This window comes from Denticeps clupeoides, chromosome 3, assembly GCF_900700375.1.
Source record: "Denticeps clupeoides chromosome 3, fDenClu1.1, whole genome shotgun sequence".
Lineage (NCBI taxonomy): Eukaryota > Metazoa > Chordata > Actinopteri > Clupeiformes > Denticipitidae > Denticeps > Denticeps clupeoides.
The window spans coordinates 2,332,977-2,354,254 of record NC_041709.1 but is presented as its reverse complement, the minus strand read 5'-3'; the positions used below and the strand labels follow the sequence as shown (position 1 = coordinate 2,354,254).

General features: G+C 45.5%; 1 protein-coding gene across 1 annotated transcript; it reads left to right on the top strand.

Annotated features, from left to right (window-relative positions):
• Positions 1-14: 14 nt before the first annotated feature.
• Positions 15-21,272, top strand: loxl2a (lysyl oxidase-like 2a). Its single transcript, XM_028974291.1, has 14 exons — positions 15-142; positions 1,876-2,171; positions 3,805-3,980; positions 11,328-11,536; positions 12,676-12,892; positions 13,886-14,069; positions 15,010-15,161; positions 15,367-15,534; positions 17,848-18,013; positions 19,048-19,288; positions 19,839-19,954; positions 20,047-20,183; positions 20,280-20,391; positions 20,506-21,272. Exons 2-14 carry the CDS (start codon positions 1,898-1,900, stop codon positions 20,574-20,576), a joined length of 2,223 nt encoding a protein of 740 aa, XP_028830124.1. The 5' UTR covers positions 15-142; positions 1,876-1,897; the 3' UTR covers positions 20,577-21,272.
• Positions 21,273-21,278: the final 6 nt, after the last annotated feature.

The following is a 21,278-nucleotide window of genomic DNA, read 5'->3' as shown; positions in this document are numbered from 1 at the left end:
CGACGAGCCCGCTTGACTGCGCGAATGAACGGGGGCTGGAAGCCCCCCCGTCCCGCCTCCCCGCGGCCGTGAGGGGCGGGCAGGAGGCGGCGAGGCGAGGCGGACAAAGCGGCGGAGATCGAGACCTGGACGGCGGGTCACGGTGAGTCGCCGCGAACTGCTCTTATTCACATGCGTTTAAGTTAAATCGGCGTCAGAACGTCACGGTTTCCATTCACGTTCGGTCCTCTGATCATCATTTATCATGGGGCGATTTATCATGCAAGACCTTTATTAAAGGTCTTAAAGTAACTGGATGCAGATGTAGTGACTTTAATTACATTCATGTAGATTCTATAGTTTTGTTTGCTTATATAAGCCAAATATGAACTATCAAAATGTTAAATGGACAAGTCGCTTACTTATTACCAAGTGTGGATGACAATTTAATTCTGAATAGATTAAAACTGGAGGATGGATTCTGTTTTCCATGCAGGATTTTCAGCAGCTCCTGTTTAACGTTACATTCCAGCATAATTCAAAACAGAAATACAGAAATGAACTAAACAGTCTAAAAATCTATTAGAAATCAATGAAATGTACCAGAATCCCAGCAGCATTTTGAAACTGCAGACCTGCTGTTGTAGATGTTACACGATGCTCACACTTGTGGCAGAAATCCTCTTAATGCTTCTTCTTTTTTGGCTGCAGAGCAGTAATAACAGTAATAACAGTTCTTAATAGTTGTGAATAAACAGCAAACAGGGTCACGTCTCAGGATTAAGTTCCAGGGAAAAAAGTCAGGATTTCCCACGACAGCCCGAATCTTTGAGGACCACCAGTTGTCCGACTGACGGCTTTCCTGGTAAAATCCTCTTTGTGCTTTTAGGAACATGCTGGCGCGACGTCAAACAGCACATCGGTCTTCCTCGGGGGAAATCTGGAGGAAACTTTTGCTCCTCTGTGGTCTTTTTTTTGTGTGGAGATGATAAATCTTCGGTGCAGATCACCCTGGGGCCTTGTGACTCAGTCTCACCGCACTGTAACTGTGGCTCACGTACATTCTTGGAGGATTAGCTGCACGATTGTCCGGGGCTTTTCAATCTGATGGTATTTTATTGCTATTTTTCCAGAAATGTGGCACCTCAGATCCTGGATGAATTGGCTTCTGAGGCTTCTTGCATAGAAAAAATGACATCATGGCCTGAATGAACATTTAAAATATATATATATACATTCCGTTGACCGGAACCATTGCTTAAAGGCTTATGGTGGTACTCAGACCTGGAAATACTGTCAAGTCAGAGTGATTCCACATGTGTAAAGCATTAGGGTAGTCCGTAACGGGCTTCTCGTCCTGTTACAGTTATTGGTGACCTGTAGCACTCAACACAACGTGGCAAACGGCAGCAAAGTAATACGCAAAGTGGGACAGTTTTTACCAAGTTTCCTGTCCAACTGTTTCACTTTAACACCAGGGACACATGATTGCAACAGTAAACCGAAACTTGCTGCCATTAGTTGGATGGACAGTCCACCTGGGGCAGCTCAGGTGCAAAAAAATGAAGTGATTGTCACACGTGATACACAGCAGCACAGCACATGGTGCACACAGTGAAATTTGTCCTCTGCATTTAACCCATCACCCTGAGTGAGCAGTGGGCAGCTATGACAGCCGCCCGGGGAGCAGTGTGTGGGGATGGTGCTGTGCTCAGTGGCACCTCAGTGGCACCTTGGCGGATCGGGATTTGAACCGGCAACCTTCTGATTACGGGGGCCGCTTCCTTAACCGCTAGGGCACTACTGCCCACCAATGTGGTCATCCATGTTACCCTCTGGTCATTAATAACATAGTATATTCATTTACACAACAAAGCTGGTTGACCTCTCGTGCAGGTACCGGAATCCCAGCATCAGCATGGCCGCCCTGTGTTACCTGGTCACGCTGCTCAGCCTGCTGGCAGGGGGCCGAGCGTCGGGGCCGCCCACCGGCGGGCTCCAGGTCCAGCTGCGGCTGGCGGGGGAGAAGCGCAAGCACTACGAAGGCCGCGTGGAGGTCTACTACGGCGGCGAGTGGGGAACCGTCTGCGACGACGACTTCTCCATCTACGCAGCCCACGTGGTATGCAGGGAGCTCGGGTACTTGGAGGCTGTCGCCTGGCATCCGTCCTCCAAGTACGGCAGAGGGGAGGGTGAGTGAGGCGGCCTGAAGGCCTGCTCAGATACGCTAATAAGCGCTTCATGGAAAAAAATGAGACCTTTCCATGGAAACAGCTTCATACGTACTTTTCCTCTGGCTAATCCCTGTTATAACCATTAAAGCCGTAACTGATACTCAACCACCCAATCAAACACCAATCACTGAAATAAAAAGGATGGAAACTGCACGTCAAATCCAGAGAAGTAGACATAATCTCATGCTCATCCGTCTGAGGTGTAATATGGCCTGTCTGCTGACCCTGAGTCTCGCACCAGTCCTCTAAGAGACTGCGTGAACCGGACTCGACAGCGGGATTAGACTGGCATCTTCGCGTGAAACACACAGCCAGTCGAAGGCTTTTGACAGACATACTCCTGAATGTTTTTTCTTAGACTAGACTGAAAATGAAAAGAAGCTGTGATGACAGCATGTGACACTCTCAGCTTTCCCTTTACCCGCCTTAAGTGAGAGGACGGATGGTTTTGAAAGAGCAGTTCTGAAAGGGTTCTTGTGTTGGGCATCTGTTGGCTGCTAGAGGAGTGTGCGAAACAGCAATGAAGGTAAAGAGAGGCGACTCTCATTCATGGAAAATAATATTACATTTACATTTACAGCATTTATGAGACGCCCTTATCCAGAGCGACTTACAATCAGTAGTTACAGGGACAGTCCCCCCCTGGAGACACTCAGTGTTAAGTGTCCTGCTCAGAGACACTATGGTAGTAAGTGAGATTTGAACCTGGGTCTTCTGGTTCACAGGTGAATGTGTTACCCACTAGGCTACTACACCCGTAATTTGCTTCTACAGAGCAATCTTAACATCTTTCCCATTTTGAATTAGATTAGATTCTAAATAGGCTCGGTGGATTAGTCGTGTTTGATAAAACCAGGGGTTCATCGTAGTTTTTTTAGTACCACACATGCACTGAACACATCCCACCTATGGGGCAAGCACACGTGTTTTACTTTCAGTTAAGTTGCAGTTGGTGCTGAATTTTCTCCAATTATTTGTGGAGACAAAAGTATGCAGTTGGAATGCATTATTCCGAAACAAGCAGATTAGTTTGTATTGACACAAAGATTGGGACTGGGAACAGCATTAAGACCTGGACTAGGAAACCTAGGCTCAGTAATGCTGAGAAAATGACTAGAACAACCTCACAAAGGCTATTGCAAGAAAATTTATGGGAGGGAAACTTAGAACTTGTGGGCCACTAGGGACAGAGACACAATGGGAACCAAGAGACAGTAAATAACCATGGCATCTAGATGACGATCAGATACGTTCCATGGCATCTAGATGACGTTCAGCTACACCAGTCAGACTGCTGGAAATTCCGAATCGTGAGAGATTAGGCACCACAGAGACTCTGTGGTGGTAGTAGCCTAGTGGGTAACACACTTGCTTATGAACCAGAAGACCCAGGTTCAAACCCCACTTACTACCATTGTGTCCCTGATCAAGACACTTAACCCTGAGTGTCTCCAGGGGGGGACTGTCCCTGTAACTACTGATTGTAAGTCGCTCTGGAAAAGGGCGCCTGGTAAATTCCATAAATGTAAAGGTAAATGGAGGATCTAAATATGCTGTCCTATGAAGAACTGACTGGTTTTCTGGCTTGCAGGTAAAATCTGGCTGGACAACGTTCACTGCACAGGAAGAGAAGAGTCCCTGGCCCAGTGTCCCACTAATGGCTTCGGGGTCTCGGACTGCAGGCACACGGAGGACGTGGGCGTGGTGTGCAGCCAGAAGCGGATCCCCGGCTTCAAGTTCGTGAGCGCGCTGACCAACCAGGTTGAGGTAAAAACTCTTAGTTCCTCTTTAGTGGTCCTCAGTGGCCAGTTAAGGATCCAGAAACCAGCCCGATTGCTCTTGGCTCAAGCGGCTGGGGGGGATTTAGAAGCGTTGGCTACATCATCTGCAGTTTTCATAAATACAGACCAGATGTGTGGAAACAGCTGTGAGCAGACCGAGCTGCATTAATGTGGAGAGGTCTGATGTGGCCAAACATTAGCATTTGTTTGAAGCCAGAACATGAGCTACAGACTTGTGTTGATTTAGTTCTGCGCGTCGCTCAAGAACCATCTTTCATGGCTCGCTTTGTTTGTTTGACATGGTTTGTTGGACTGTTTGTTCGAATTAAGGCCTGGAAAATCAAGAAAAATCAGGAACTCTAAATATTAAGTGCTATACTGAACATCTCAGCATTGAAACATCCTCCCTTAAGAACATATGAAGAGTCATTTTCGCAATGTAAACACAGGTTCCAAAGTCCTACTTTTCAATGCTGGAAAGATCCAGTGGAGGTGATAGCCATTAATCCTTTGCCAAACCTTTATTGTCTTGCAGTCCACAGTTCTGTGTTAGAAAAAATGTCTGACCTTTACATCTAATACAAAATGCAGCAGCACGACTGATCTTCAACCTTCCCAAGTTCTCCCACACCGCCCCTCTGCTACGTTCCCTCCACCGGCTCCCAGTAGCTGCACGCATCAGGTTCAAAATACTGATGCTGGCCTACAAAGCCAAACATGGAGTAGCACCATCCTACCTCACAGCCCTTATTACACCTCGCACTGCACCTCGTTTACTCCGAGCCTCCAGTACTGCTCACCTGGTCCCTCCATCTCTGAAGGTAAAAGGAAGACGCTCATCTAGACTCTTCTCCGTCTTGGCCCCTCGGTGGTGGAATGAACTTCCCCTCGAGGTCAGAACAGCTCAGTCACTGAGCACCTTCAAACGACAGCTCAAGACCTTCCTCTTTAAAGAATATTTAGATGAACTTGTAACCTTCTTATTGTCTGACTTCTGTATAGAAACTACAACAGAGTGAATAAAACGATTGTATTCATAGTTGGGGGTCCTAATGAACCAGATCTTCATCGATGGTAACATGGAAGCACGTTGTAAGTCGCTCTGGATAAGGCCGTCTGCCAAATGCCTTAAATGTAAATGTAAGTGTACCAGAGAAAAAGACGGCACATCCATTGCCTGACTGGGTAGGAGCTGGCAGGTGCTCACAATTACAATAAATCATAGACCTCTCGCTGATAGAGATTTTCAAGGTTGGTGTTGGCTAATGCCTCTGCGTTCAGTCCCCAACAGAGGGCAGATTAAGTGAAGGCTAGCCCACAGGCCATGTTATCTTTTTGTAGCCACCGACGAGACATGACATTCTCTCGCAGACATTTGAAACGCTGTCCTTTGCGGCGGGGTAATGGAGCCTCCAAGCTCAACCCCCTCTTAAAGAACCCAGCGGTGCAGTTTCCTGTAACCAAACCCGCGACTGCGTGTGCAGGCTCGGAAATCTCTCCTCTCGTACCTCTCCCACACTTTACTGGACGTTATCATGCGTTCTGAAGGCTTGTGAGAAACCCTGACCTAACAGGTCACTACAGACCCTCAAATTGATGGTTGCCGTGGAGTTGTGGGTGTTGATTTGAGTGTTTACTGACCCTAAAAGTCTAAATCTAGACCATGTTGGCGGATTCTCAAAGCTTTAAGTGTTAGAGGTGTTGTCTTGGAGACCAAGGTGAACAGTTTTGGGCATTTATAGTATGGACAGAGCCAGCCTCCGATCCCTGTGTGCTTTTCCATTCTGCACCTCTGCCATCTAATGACTTTACCACCACTGCCTGCTCCTCTGTTGCCCACGTGGGCCCCCTCGTCCACCAGGGTGAGATGAATCACAGCTTCTTACGACAGTGTGGGGGAATCCTATTCGCTCAGAGGAGAAACCCCTCAGTGTGCACAGTGGAAAGTCTGTGTTGGTTTGTAGACTCGGGGGTGGGGGGGTTGGGGGCGCATTCATGGTTCAGTGTGGAAAGTCACCTCATCCTCACCTCCTGGCTGGAGAATGCAAATATCCACACGTCTGCAAAGTCGGAAGAGGATGTGGGCAATGATTGACCCGTTAACCAGGAAGTGGTGTGTGCGTGTGTGTACGTGTACATATAAAAATGCGGTTGATGAGTAAGTACACACGTATTGTCACTCATCCGATCAAGACTAGGGACACCTCATTTTAAGCCCCATGGCAGATTAATTTATTTTAATTTCTCCTTCTTAATGAAAAACCTGCAGGTAAGAAAATGGCATCATATTAACTTCAGGCAGTGTACAAATTAGACCCTTATAATTGGGAAACTTAATTTTTGGGAGATTTGGCATAAACAACATACACAACACTATATTCAATTGGACCCAAACGCTTTTGTTAAACATATCTTGCGTGAATATAAATTATATGTGTGTATATTAAATGAAAAAAAAAAAAAAACAATAACTGCTGTACCATAAAATAAATAGGATTAGCTGGGATAAAACTGAGTGTTACAGAGTAGCCTTTTTTAATGGACGAAATAGTAGAAATGGTTTTAATGCTCCTTTGTGTCAGAATCTATGAAATGCTCTCCCAAATTAGACAATTTTCTATTGGTTATTATGTGTACGCTCCTTCTCCCTCGGTTTATTTGTAGGTTTGTGTTTAATTCCGTATGCAGGGTGTGATTGCAGCAGAGCAGACCTCTCCACCCTGGAAATAGTTCCCCTGATTGACCAGGACGCTTTTATGTCGCCGCCCGGCGACCAGACTGCCTCTTACAAAAAGCAGAAAGCACAAGCCGGGCTCTCTTCCATTCATTTAGAAATGAATTGGTATTTCATTCCCGGGTTTCTAACAGGGCAACACCCAACTGTTTCAGCGTTCATAGTTCAAAATGTTGTTTGTTGTTGTAGATTACTGTAAATGCTTAGATAAAAGCTGCTGTGTAGTAATGTACAGTCTGCCTCTTTAAGAAATTAGGTTAGGATTAGGTTGGATTGCATTTGATTTTTCTATATTTACAGTTAAATGACATTGTTAAATGGCATTATGGTTTAAATCTGAGTTTGTTCACTGTATGTGTGATTTATGTGTATTTTAACATGTGAGTCTATACAACTCTCACTGGCACTTGCTGCTTAAATAACAAAAAACTAATCACGTTTATCATGTTTCAGTGTTGGCCTCTTGGTCTCTCTAAGTATTAAAAAAATGGAATATTCCCATAGACCAGAAAATGTGTTCCATGAAGATCTGTGCGACTTGTTTGTATAAACCCTGGTCCTGCATGGTTTATAGCCACTGCTTACATTTCGGTAAGAGCGTGACTCAATATCAGTGACATGATGTTCCTCTTCACGTGGGAACGATTCGGATGGAAACTATGGCCTGGTGCCTCAGAGCTGAGACCAAATGTGGAGCTCGACCACGAGGAACCGACAAAACAACCGCAGGTTATGCGCTGGATTAATAATGGGATCACATTGGGACTTTTAACCTCATGCCATTGCCCCGTGTCTGACATGGCTGCGAAGGCTTCAGCAGACCATTGTTAAACTGGAGCAGGGGTCAGGGCAGGCCCGTGGAGAGGACCACACTGACCTTGCCGGCATGTAAAGGGCCGCTCACCCTGGGTCACGTAGTGAAAATGTACCATGTGCTGCAGACACACATCGACAGCAGCCTGAATGGCTTCTAATTAGAACGAACGTTCAGTGCCTGGATGTGTTTTTAAAGGCACAACCAGGCCCCGTGAGAGCTGACCCTATGTTGGGGTTCTGCGTGTTTGGTCATGAGGAATTCTTCTGGTGTTTATCCCCACCAGAGGGAACATTAAAAAGCAAGCGATGCACCACCAGCTGGCAGGTGACCCCCCCTGTCCACCCATCCCCCATGTCCATCTAGCCTCCCAGTTCCCAGCAGATGCTGTAGCAATCTTACCCAGTGTCTGTCTGCTTCCCACTGGTCTGAGTTGTGAAGCGGGGCCACGTGTTGGCCAAACGTGAAGCACGAGCTGGATGAAATAGTGGGAACGGAGTGGATAAAAAAAAAAAACAGACATACCCACAAGCTGAGTCACATTTCTGACTCAAATTCCTTCTGGACGTATTCACACCAGCATTCACAGACACAGGGAGCTTATGTCTGTGAAAGCATGAAGGCGCCCTCAGTGTCAGCCTGCCAGTCTGGGTCCAGAAAATGGCACTACAGCTGCCACTCTGGCCTGCAGTGCCCAGCCACCGAGTGGACGGGCATTCCTCAGGTTCCTACTGCCATTATAATGCGGTCAGCAAGTCTTACATGGGTGAAGAAGCAAAGTCTACGAAAACAAATGGATCTTCTGACCCCCCCCCACCCCCCGAAGCACAGATGTTAAATGAAAAATGCTGAAAGCAGACTGGAAGTGCACCTCACTGGGGATGAGCCAGCACGATTCCGCTCCTATCGCGTTAATCTGCTGTCGTTCATCAGAGCCAAGGCCCAGAACACAAGAACAGAACTTCTAGGTAGCTGGAATTTGTTGACGAATTGCACTTAAAACATTGGGAAATTCGTATGTATTCTATATTTTTTATTCTATTCTATAATCCCCTAAAAAAGTATCTTCACGGACCAATATTGTGGTTGGTGAATAGCGTTGATGACGACATTTCTGTGAATGGCCGCCCACTTCTATAGGCCGCTCTCCTCCTCGCCCCGCCTCTCTCCTCCTCATTTGGATTTTAAGTTACACACACCGAAATGGCGCATCCTGGGGAAATCTTATGGTGTGACTCAATAAAAGTGGCTGTACTTCTGCACCAAGGCTTAGTTTTGGAAAGAGACATTTGATATAGTATTAGGGGACCATAAAGAACTTTTTAAAAGCAAAAAAATAATTTCATAGTAGGGGAACTTTTACATAATGTAATGTCATCATAATAATGTAATGTAAGGCAATCGACAAATGAAGTGTTCATTTGTTCAATTGTTTCTTCATCCTGAAAATGTATTCTGACCCTGTCTAGCAGTTAATATGAAGGAATGCACTACCCAATGGGGCAGGTCTCTGCATGCCTGGCCATATGCTGTACAAATATAGGGTTCTGGAAGATATGTCAATCTAATATTTCAAAAGTTGCTTGGGTCAGTGCTTTGTCAATCAGACAAAGATAAACATCTCCCTTTTTGGCAGTTTTTTTTGTCATCCCATGTTTTATGCCTCCCTTAGAGCAGGACACACCCTACATTCAGTGGTGGTGGTAGTAGCCTGGCGGGTAACACGCTCGCCTATGAACCAGAAGACCCAGGTTCAAATCCCACTTACTACCACTGTGTCCCTGAGCAAGACACATAACCCTGAGTGTCTCCAGGGGACGACTGTCCCTGTAACTACTGATTGTAAGTCGCTCTGGATAAGGGTGTCTGGTAAATTATGTAAATGTAAAATACAATCTCTTTGTTGAATTCACAGACTTTATATAGATATCAGAATTATGGTTAGATATTAGTGGATAAGTTTTGTGTTTTTTGCCTCTTGTTGTCTCCCAGTCTCTAGTTGGCCTGTTTTGCTTGCTGTGTTGGGGTTATGGTTCACTAGACTTACTGTGCGCATATAAGCCTTCTGCACCTGCCTTTTCGATTGCTATCCTTTATTCCGTTAAACTTGCAAGAAGGCAACTGTGGTTCATACTTTGGTCTGGACACTTTCTACAAACCCTGGAGACTCCTCCAGGTGCGTCCACAGTCCAAATATGCTGTGGTTTGTTGAAATGACTAAATTAAGCTACACTACAATTAAGTCAAATTAGCACTATTTGGAGTGAATGTGTGTATTTACCATGCAACTGCAAAGGGCTGGTCTGAATTTACATTTTAGAGCATTTATCAGACGCCCTTATCCAGAGCGACTTACAATCAGTAGTTACAGGGACAGTTCCCCCCTGGAGACACTCAGGGTTCAGTGTCTTGCTCAGGGACACAATGGTAGTAAGTGGGATTTGAACCTGGGTCTTCTGGTTCACAGGCGAATGTGTTACCCATTAGACTACTACCACCCTACGCTCACTTGACTATGAAGAACAGGTTGGCAGGATGGGATGGAACTCGTGTTCACTTTGGCAAGCGCTGATGTGTTGTCCTGGTTGTCTGGGTGTGAAGTGGGAATTGGATGTTTGCCTCAGACGCCGTCTGGCTCTCATGTGACTCTCACCTTGTAGGTGGAGCCCCAGTGGTTTCCTCCGGACTCCTTGGCCAAAGCAAACAGCCTTGGGCTGATTTAAGGTTCCACCTTCCTCACGCGTTTTCCCCTCACGTACATATTTACATTGCACAGAATCCGGCCCACTTTGCACCTTGAGTGCTCAGGAGCCCCACCAAATCCCCCACTCTGCCCTGACGGAAAGCTCAGAGTCATGCTGTTCTGCATCACAAGGGCTGGATTGAGCCTTCAGCCTCCTCCCCCCCACTGGGTGGTAGTCAGAGTGGTTGATTGAAGAGTCAGAAAAACACTGCGACTATAGCTGCACTGTTCCCTTCTGACTGCAGTTGGAATCTGAACATTCCTCGGAGCTGATGCCATCGAAAGGAAAACCCAACCCCTTCTATTAAAGGCTAATGTTTCAGTTGTCCCAACGTTGTGTATAGGCCCGGAGCTTGTTCCCGACAGGCTGAAAACCACGTAGGTCAGCATTACTGCTTTTGGCCTGGCCCAGAATGTTCTCCTCCTGATAGCCCAGCCAAGAATGTAGTTTTGGGCTTGTGGGCTGGTTGGATTGCGAGCAGAGAAGTGAGAGATTTATAATTGGGGTTCTGAAATATCTCATATCCTCAGGATTAAAGAGCCCAAGTTTCCATCATATTCAGGGATAGGAAGATCTTATTTGATCCAGAGGGGTTGTGAACTGCTCTAAGCACAATTATTCAGACTTTTAATAAACATGTCCCTCATTTTAACAGTGATGAAGTGACTTATCAAATTATCATTTCCTACAGAGCTTCCACAAGCTAAAACTGATCATAATGATAATCTCTGTGATCACCATGCCTTGTCATACAATATCAGAATTGTTAATATCACATGGTTTCCAAAAGATGATGACCTGTGTAGTATGGATTTTTTGGGTGCATGCAGCTGGAATGCAAGGGTAAACACACACTTTCTTGGTATTGAGAAGATTTCTTTAACCCTTTGATGTAAAAATTAATAATAAAGTCAATTTTTCAAGCTCAGCATGTGATAATGGCTTATGATAATGTAATCGCCATACATTAGTGATGTATGTTTGGCAGGGGAGGACAAGAGAGGTGAATTCATGTTCATGTTCATGTTTTTGTTTCTAAAGTCCGTAAATCTTCAGGTGGAGGATGTACGAATCCGCGCCATCTATTCCCAGCGCAAACGTGTCCCCGTCACAGAGGGCTTTTTGGAGGTGAAGGACGGGGGGAAATGGAGGCAGATCTGCGATGAGGAGTGGACACAGATGAACGCCCGGGTCGTTTGTGGAATGTACGGCTTCCCTGGGGAGAAGGGATATAACTCCAGGCCATACAAGTAAGCAAAGTGCTCGTGCATTTGCTCAGTCAACATTGAACGCTTTTTAGGTGCGGATGTGAAATTGAAATTTGATTCCTTGCAGCCATGAGATTAATGGTGGCGCCCTTTGAGTTAATGAAAAGCAACAATTTTTTTTCCTTTGAAGTATGACTCTTAATTTATTGGTAAATGCTGGTTGCCATAGAAATATATAAAGAATGTTCACCCACCAACCAGCCGGTTAATTAACCGCTTATATATTTCTGTGTAGCAGCGTTTACTATCTTATGAGAACAGATAAGGAAACAGACAGCAAGGAATTCAGCATGAACCTGGTCTCCTAGCAACCTGACCCCTGACCCCTGAAGTATAATGCACCTCTTTCAGCCTAGGTGACTCTTCTCAAACCAGAAGACATTTTGCTATACATACAAAATTTCGAGTTAGGATTAAAATAAAGACTTCGCCTTTACCGACTCTCAAGGTCTGGGGGTCTGTTTCTATTGAAATATTGAAAAAAAAAATCCTTTTGGAACCCATAGTAATGTCGTGGTATTTTAGAACAGACATCGTAATAACATTGTTAATAACATATCAAATCACTATCGTGTCACTGCCATGAGCGTATCGTTATACACCACTGCTTTTATGGTAGTAGATCAGTGTACATTTTACATTGTGAAAATGAAAGCCACAGCAGGGTAAATACATGCCAGTCCACTATTTAAACTGATACAGAGAAGCAAACCCTCTCATCCTTGTACTATGCAAGGTCGCGTTAAACTCACGTAAAAATAGCGATGTCAGTATGAAAACATTGCTCCTTGAGAAACGCGTGATGCGCCACCTCCAGCTGCTGCCCGCAGTTGCGGAACATTCTGTCCTCATAAAATGGTCTTATCCACTGCAAGAATCTAAATCTGCATGCAATTGACTTCCTGGCCCTTTTCTGAACTGGAACATCCACTTGACTAATGAAGAAGGATACGTGGGAGCTTTTCTGCCATTTTGAACTACTGTACTTCGAGATTTACGGTATCCGCACCAGGGCCTGCCATGCAACTAATCTTTGTTTACTTTAACCACAGTGGGAAATTCGATTTTAAAATACTTTCTCAGCAGGGTCCCTCATCCCGTTTCTGCGTCTCCTTTTACAGACTGCTGACCCGGAGGCGCAAAATCAGCTACTTCGGCTATTCGGTGAACTGCACCGGAAACGAGGCCGACCTGTCTGGCTGCAGGATGGGACGTGCCCTGGAGATGAAGGCCAACCCCCCCTGCATGAAGGGCATGCCTGTGGTGGTGAGCTGTGTGCCGGGGCGCGCTTTTGCACCGTCGCATTCAGCCGGTTACAGCAAGGCTTACAGGCCTGAGGTAAGACTCTAGAGCTCAGTTGGATATTCCCATCTTTATTCCTAAGAATATTATTCCTCCTTATTCTCCATCAGACCTTCCTATGGAAGATCACATTACCTTGGAAATGACTTACAGCGTTCTCAGTAGCACCCTACAAAGTTCGTGTAGTGAACGATGCATTGCTGCATTGTTGATAGACGCTGATATTGAGCTACATGAAAAATCCTCTGTTGACTCATCAAAAGATTTCATGGGATCTGCTGTGATGTCAGTTCCTGCCAGCGTGAAAGGCCAGGAACGCTCCATCACAAACAGATGCGGGCGGGTCAATCGGATAAGCGGCTACTGGACTGAAATGGTTGTTCCCACTCTTCTTTAACTCAGTAAACGGGCCTCTTTTGAGTTTCAGCATGTGAATTCTCCAGCACGTCACTACATTAACTCTTCACAGGAGCACAATAATGGCGCCTTCTCTCTACCATCCTAGATGGCATAGCACAACAATTCCTGTTTGAAATAATATATGCTGCTGTAGGTAATATGTGTAACGCATGTGTGATCAACTCAGACTTTTTTCAGTCACACTACACACACCTCTCACACTTGTGCGTAAGCAGTCACAAAGACAAACAGGGCCTCAACAATCCAACCACTTGTGTTATGTAACATGTGAAGATTCCTTCTTCCTGCACCAGGCTGTGAATGCATGCTGATGCTGTCCAGTGGCCCGATCTGGACTGCAGACTGGAATGAGTCCACAGGAATGGATGAGTTCACTTAGACAAGCCCCCATGCTGAATAAACAGGCGCTTTGACTTTGGGGTTCTCGGCCCTGGAGGTTTACACTGTGAGGCTGAGACGGGGAGGTCTTACAGGCATCCCTCGATGATAACGTGGAGACAGGCTCGCCAAGTGTGATGATCATCAGCAGATGATTTAGCTAACAGCAGGAATTTGTCGGCCTGTGCCACTGGGCTCACGGTTGGCTTGTCTGTCATCTCCATGTTACAGCAACCCCTGGTGCGTCTGAGGGGAGGAGGGAACATCGGTGAAGGAAGAGTGGAAGTGTTGAAGAATGGCGAGTGGGGGACTGTCTGCGATGACAACTGGGACCTCCAGTCGGCCACGGTAGTCTGCAGAGAGTTGGGCTACGGCAGTGCCAAGGAGGCCCTTTCCGGTGGCAGACTTGGACAAGGTTTTCATTTAAATTTTTTTTAAGATGTACTTGCTCCAAATAAATGCTTTAAAATGGAAGCATGTGAGTGTTAAGACGGCCACAGACACCGATGTTATGACGGGCTGGTGGTCCCAACGGACACCCTGCTATAGAATTGCCCAGATCTACCAACCTCAGCAATTACAACCACCACCTGTCAGCACACGCCGACTTAAAACACCTTCCTTCAGACCCTGGGATCAAATAGGAAAGAAAAACATGGAAACTCTTGAACCAGCAGACTGGGCAGCTCCTTTTGTGTGACATCTGCTAACCAAATGTTGGGAATGCAGATATTCTGTTATGTCCATGGAAGAAATCTATATCTGTTCACACGCGAAGGTTCCAGTCTCTGACAAAACACGAGATGGACACACTATCCTACAGTGTTAATCTAATAATATAACACAAATGTTCATGTTATGAATTCGTCTCTGTTATGAATAATAACACCTCAAAAGTTCACTGTGGTGACGTACAACAGCATTTATGCAGTGAGACATATTTTGAATCAAATTGAATGGTCTGCATTAGTACTTGAGTCTGATTGGCTGTTACATTCGAATTTAACATTGCATTCATGTTAAATTACCAATCTGAAATAATTTAGTAATAATTCTATTCCGTGGCCATTCACGTAACTATAGAAACATGCTGAAAGAGTAGCTATCTTTCCACAAAAAAAAAAACATGTTAAAAAAATGAACAAATTGCATGCCAGTTGGGTTATTTTGCGAATTAACCAGTGTGTTTATGATTCTTTATGTCAATTATGTCATATTAAGATTATATTAAGATGTAAAGATTTAAGTTAAAAGTTACATAAAATCCCTGATAAATGATCCCAAACCAGGCTTTCAAATGAACGTACCATCACACAGACAAAGGGACACTGATGAAAGCCGTGTGCTTTGTCCAGGAATGGGTCCTGTCCACATGAACGAGGTGCAGTGCTCTGGCTTTGAGAAGTCCCTCACCGAGTGTCGCTTTAACCATGAGGCTCTGGGCTGCAGCCATGAAGAGGACGCTGCTGTGAAGTGCAACGTTCCCGCCATGGGCTTCCAGAACCGGGTGAGTCGATTGTAAACACATGTAAAGGCGGCTTTCACTTGATGCCGGGTTCCCGGCGACGTTAGATAAGCACTTCCAGCTCAGACTGACTGTAGATGAAAGAACTAGCCGTGTTCTGCTTCCTTATCGAACGTGGTCAGCCTTAGATGTTGCAGACTCTGAGTCAGGCCGATTTCAGTCGCTTTGTTCATTTTTTTTACTCTAGCTCCGTCTGAGCGGGGGCCGGAACCCATATGAGGGTCGCGTCGAGGTCCTTGTCGACAGGAACGGCTCCACAGTGTGGGGCACGGTGTGCAGCGAAAGCTGGGGCGTCATGGAGGCCATGGTGGTGTGCAGACAGCTTGGCATGGGCTTCGCCAGCCATGCCTTCCAGGTAATGCCCCTCTGCTACAACGACCACCACATGGCCTGCCTGGAACATCAAGACCAGTTCATTGGTTCAGGAGATTCACTGCTGGCCGCGTTTACTGTGGTCGCCACGTGTCAGAACCAGCATTAGCCACCGCGGGGTCTGAGTGAGCAGCAACACCCCCCCCCCCCCATTCCAGTAAAACGGCACTTATAACCCTTTTAAAGCTGTAATGGCGTCGGATGTAAAGTCGGGGGTCCATACGTCATGGTCAGCTGATGCATAGCATAATATAAATTCTACCAAATATCAGCAGGGATCAAGGCTGCAAAGGTAAACTATATACCTAACTTTTTTATCTATTAATTATGCAGTCATACAGTATAAACAGTAGGTTTTGTTCCCCCCGCTCTTTTACCATGGTATTTTGTGGTGTTTTCTGGTTTTTCTGAAGCCGTTGAACTATGGTATGGAAGAAATGGCCAGATAGCACATTTTATGAGTGGCAACTAGAATTGACTAAAGTGCTTTTACAAGAAACAGCATCTGAATTCCCCGTTACTCATGATAGTTGGGAAAACAGCCTAAACTGGGGGAAAAAATGTCTATTAAACGGGGGAAATTAGTATTAAACAGGCAGCTAAGTTCTCATACTAGGGCCCACGTGCAGCCGCACACTATGCAGCCTTTATCCCGGCCTCTTTCCAGACTCCCGTGTCTCCGTCTCTCTGCCCTCCACACTTGTAAGCGCTTCTCCAGGCAAACGGAAGTGTTGACGCGGAGCTCGCCCCGCGCGCTTCCTGCCCCCTCAGTCCCTGGACGGAGTGTTCCAGCAGCATCACACGGTGACGGGCTGGTCTGGGGGCTCTTAACTCACAACGTACGGGGGGGGTAGGGGGATCTGTCTGACTCAGCTCCATGGAGACGCAGACAACACGCGGTGGCCAGAGGTCGGCTTGTGGTGGAACATGCTGTTCCCGCGCGCGTACACGCGTTTACATGCTTACATAAGCACATACAGACGCTGCCACGCTCATAAAGAGTTAAAGCTCCCATGTTTCCTGGAGACAAGAGGTCCTGGGGGCCAACACTACTGGAAAAATTCCTCATTGCTTTCAAGACAGTCTTAATAATGACTGATGGCCATGAGGCAGGCAAGGAGGCACATTTTGGGGAGGTGGAGCTGTGAAAAAATCGGTTCTGTAGTAATAATTCCTACCCTGTACAAAATATTTTAAACTTGTCTCCTGACAGTGCTGAACATACTAGGGTGGGTAGTGGCCTAGTGGGTAACACACTCGCCTACGAACCAGAAGACCCAGGTTCAAATCCCACTTACTACCATTGTGTCCCTGAGCAAGACACTTAACCCTAAGTGTCTCCAGGGGGAGTGTCCCTGTAACTACTGGTTGTAAGTCGCTCTGGATAAGGGCGTCTGGTAAATGCTGTAAATGTAAATGTAAATGTAAATGTAAATGTAAATGTACTGTGGTCTTCCTCACCAGATAGTGACCTCTTGTGGTCTTGTAATGTAAAAACAGCTTGTGCTTTGCTGTGTAGCTCACTGTCCTTCACCACTTAGTCCTATTACTTGGGTGTTAGTAACTCCCAGGCCACAAAGTCCCAGGTTCAAACCCAACTTGTGTCTCTGAGCAAGACACTTAACGCTTAGAGTCTCCACAGGGACTATGCCTGTAACTACTGATTCCATGTTGCTATGGATAAGGGTGTCTGGTAAATGCCATAAATTTGAATGGAAATGTTACTTTGCCGGAGCCCATCCGGTGACAAATACACACACACCATTTACTCACACACTTACATTAACTGTAAATTAAGTTGCCAATCCAGCTGGTGTTCATAGTGTACATGAGGGTGGTAGTAGCCTAGTGGGTAACACACTCGTCTATGAACCAGAAGACCCAGGTTGAAACCCCACTTACTTCCATCGTGTCCCTGAGCAAGACACTTAACCCTGAGTGTCTCCAGGGGGGGGGACTGTCCCTGTAACTACTGGTTGTAAGTCGCTCTGGATAAGGGCGTCTGGTAAATGCTAATTAAAAAAAAGCATAATTCATGATATTTCTGGCCAGTTTACATGCATTTAGATGATGGGAGGAAACCAGAGAACCCAGGGGAAACACAGAGAGAACGCGCAAACGCAAACACAAACACGCAAACAAGGTCTGGGTCTGGATTCGAATTCACAAGCTTGGAGGTGTGAGACTAACCATGTCACTAACCACTGTGCCCCTGTGTTCACCTCTGCTGCTGTTGCATAAGACGCATTAATGCCTCTATGGTGCCCACACGCCCGCTCTCCCCTTGTGCTTGCAGGAGACATGGTACTGGCAGGGCGATGCCAGTGCTGATGATGTGGTGATGAGTGGCGTACGCTGCTCGGGCACCGAGATGTCCCTCCCTCAGTGTCTTCACCACGGCAAGCACATCAGCTGCCCTAAGGGCGGGGGCCGATTTGCTGCTGGAGTCTCATGCACAGAGAGTAAGGCACTGCTTTATTACAAGTCAAGAAAAGTGGAAGCAAAACAGCAACAGGAAACAGAGACAGTATGAACTGAGCCTATAGCTTGTGCTTTCATTACTTAAATGAAATGACGGACAACATGAAATGAAGAGCAATATGATCAAAATATTAACACGTGACATAAAATATAAATGAGAGACAGCTAAAGATGCAAAATTAGAATACAGTATAAGGCAGAAAAAGGGACAAAGTAGACCAAACACAAAATACAGATGTACAGGGTGGGCCATTTATATGGATACACCTTAATAAAATTGGGAATGGTTGGTGATATTGACGTCCTGTTTGTGGCACATTAGTATATTTGAGGGGGGCAAACTTTTCAAGATGGGTGGTGACCATAGTGGCCATTTTGAGGTCGGTCATCTTGGATCCAACTTTTGTTTTTATCAATAGGAAGAGGGTCATGTGACACATCAAATTTATTGGTAATTTCACAAGAAAAACAATTGTGTGGTTTTAACGTAACTTTATTCTTTCATGGGTAATTTACAAGTTTCTCACCACTTATAAAATGTGCTCAATGTCACCAACCAATCCCCATATAAATGGCCCACTCTGTACATGACATAACTAGTAACAAATAGTTGTGAAAGTGAGAAAGTGAAGTGATTGTCATTGTGAAACACTGCAGCACAGCACATAGTGACACAACAAAATGTGTCCTCTGCTTTTAACCCATCACCCTTGGTGAGCAGTGGGCAGCCATGACAGGCGCCCGGTGACTTGTGGGTTCAAATCCCGAACTGAGAAGGTGCCACTGAGGTCCCCTTGAGGAAGGTACCCTCCCGACACACTGCTCCCCGCACACCGCTCACTAAGGGTGATGAGTAAAATACAGAAGGCACATTACTTTTTCACTTTCAAATGTATGTGGTCTGCGGGATGAAAGGACAGTGATTGCAACAATTGCACCCTTCTGTGATGGTGGTGTGCAAAGGTCTGTGGTCAGTGTAGTTTAAATGCACTCACCTACGTCTTCTCCCCATCAGCGGCCCCTGACCTGGTACTGAATGCTCAGCTGGTGGAGCAGACCACGTACCTAGAGGACCGGCCCATGTATGCCCTGCAGTGTGCACACGAGGAGAATTGCCTCTCCAGCACAGCCAACGCCCGCGACAGCAGCTCCTACCGCCGCTTGCTGCGCTTCTCCTCCCAGATCCACAACAACGGCCAGTCTGACTTCCGGCCCAAGTCTGGTCACCACTCCTGGATTTGGCACGAATGCCACAGGTTTGGCACGAATGCCTCACATTGCTTCAACCTTTCTTTTGTTTCATGTTCAATAAAAAGTTTGAAAAAAATTAGAAACTTTCATTTCGTGAAACTGTATAAAATTTCAAACACAATATTGTACTTATTGAATTGTGTACTAGTGGCTTAATAAGAACATTTAAAGCAATAACTTGTATGACCTATAGTAATTTGACTTTTTTTTTTACCCTTCATTTGTCTATATGATTTCTATATTTATGCTTCCAACAATTAAGTAATAAGAATTTGATTGCAGTAATACAATATTACACCATAATCATCAGACTCTTGCCAATGCACAACCTGGTGTTGATGCTGGGAGTTTTGTTCTAGAACATGGTGGTTCTGGCCAGGTGTCTCTGGCTGTATTAACACTATGTGCTGTGTGTTTGAATGCAAGTTATTATTCTTTATATTCTCAGTGTAGTTCTACTAAGAAGTAATTAGGAATAAGTAGCCGGTTCATATTTGGTTGGTGTTTTATAAGACAGCTTATAAAATGTATGATTTATGTTTCTCCGCTACTCAGACATTATCACAGCATGGAGGTCTTCACTCACTATGACTTGATGAGTCTCAACGGCACCAAAGTCGCAGAGGGACACAAGGCGAGCTTCTGTCTGGAGGACACGGAGTGTGATGAAGGTAACATCGCTCAGAATCTGCGGACAGTGAGGTTCCCAGGAGCCTAAACATGGCCATGTTTACTTTTCTTAGGGTTTTACTTGTGTCTACAGGTATAGAAAAAAGATACGCTTGCGCTAACTTTGGAGCACAGGGAATCACTGTTGGTTGCTCGGACACATACAGACATGACATTGACTGCCAGTGGATAGACATAACAGATGTAAAACCAGGAGACTACATCTTTCAGGTGACGTTCGGTATTCCGCGTCTTTCTGAACTGGCTTAAAACCAGGTTCATGCAATATGCTTACTTTACATATGCCAATGTGCATCTGTCCAACAGGTGGTCATCAATCCAAACTACGAGGTGGCCGAGTCCGATTACACCAATAATGTCATGAAGTGTAAATGCCGTTATGATGGGTCCCGGATATGGACTTACAACTGCCATATAGGTGAGCAGATGTCGTGTAATGAGGGGAAAGAATGTGGAGAACGTTTTATTCTCCTGTGTCAGGACACGTGGACAAGTTTCTTTCATGTTCCTTGTGTCTTCTCCTCTTCAACAGGCGGTTCACTGAGCTCTGACACAATCGACACTTTCCCTGGACTGATGACAAACCAGCTGTCGTACAGGTAGAGGAGACCGGCGACAGCTGAGAAGACGGAAAAGGGAGTCCTTTGAATAATGAGATTGCAAGTATGGCCAACCACTAGTGGGACTGGTTACGATGATCTGAGCGGTGATGATTAGGACAAAAAAAAGCCTTCTTGCCTTATGATCTGGGTGCTAATAGCTGATCTCTATTTTAACAAAGGCAGATGTGCGTACATCAGCTGAGCTCAGGTGCTGGCTTTCCTTCTTTTGCACTCCTCTGCTGGTTTCAGTGATTAAAAATGGTGCTGGATGCAGAACATCCTTCTTCTGTTGACCTCTGAGCGCATTTTCAGTACATAGCAATATGAGTATTTATATCAGAGTGCTTAGCTCCGATACTTTCAATAAATATTATATTCATGGTCTCTGTAACATGTGGATAAGGGCAAATAACGCTCCAGTCTAGTTATATTGTTTTTTTTTTTTTTTTCATAGACATCAAGCATGCCAAATAACTTATTGATATCAGTCAGGGAACTCATGTGTTTTTTTTCTTTCAATACCTGTAGACGTTTACGGGTAAACTCTTTACAGTGAATTTGGTATATAGTGTAGGGTGTACATGAAACTAGTACCCTCCGTTTTAAGGGGGTGCCCATAACCAGTTGAATGGTTGTGGTATATTGTGTGGACACGTTGAGTAATGTGTATTGTGAAATAAAAAAGAATCAAGCAGAATTTGTG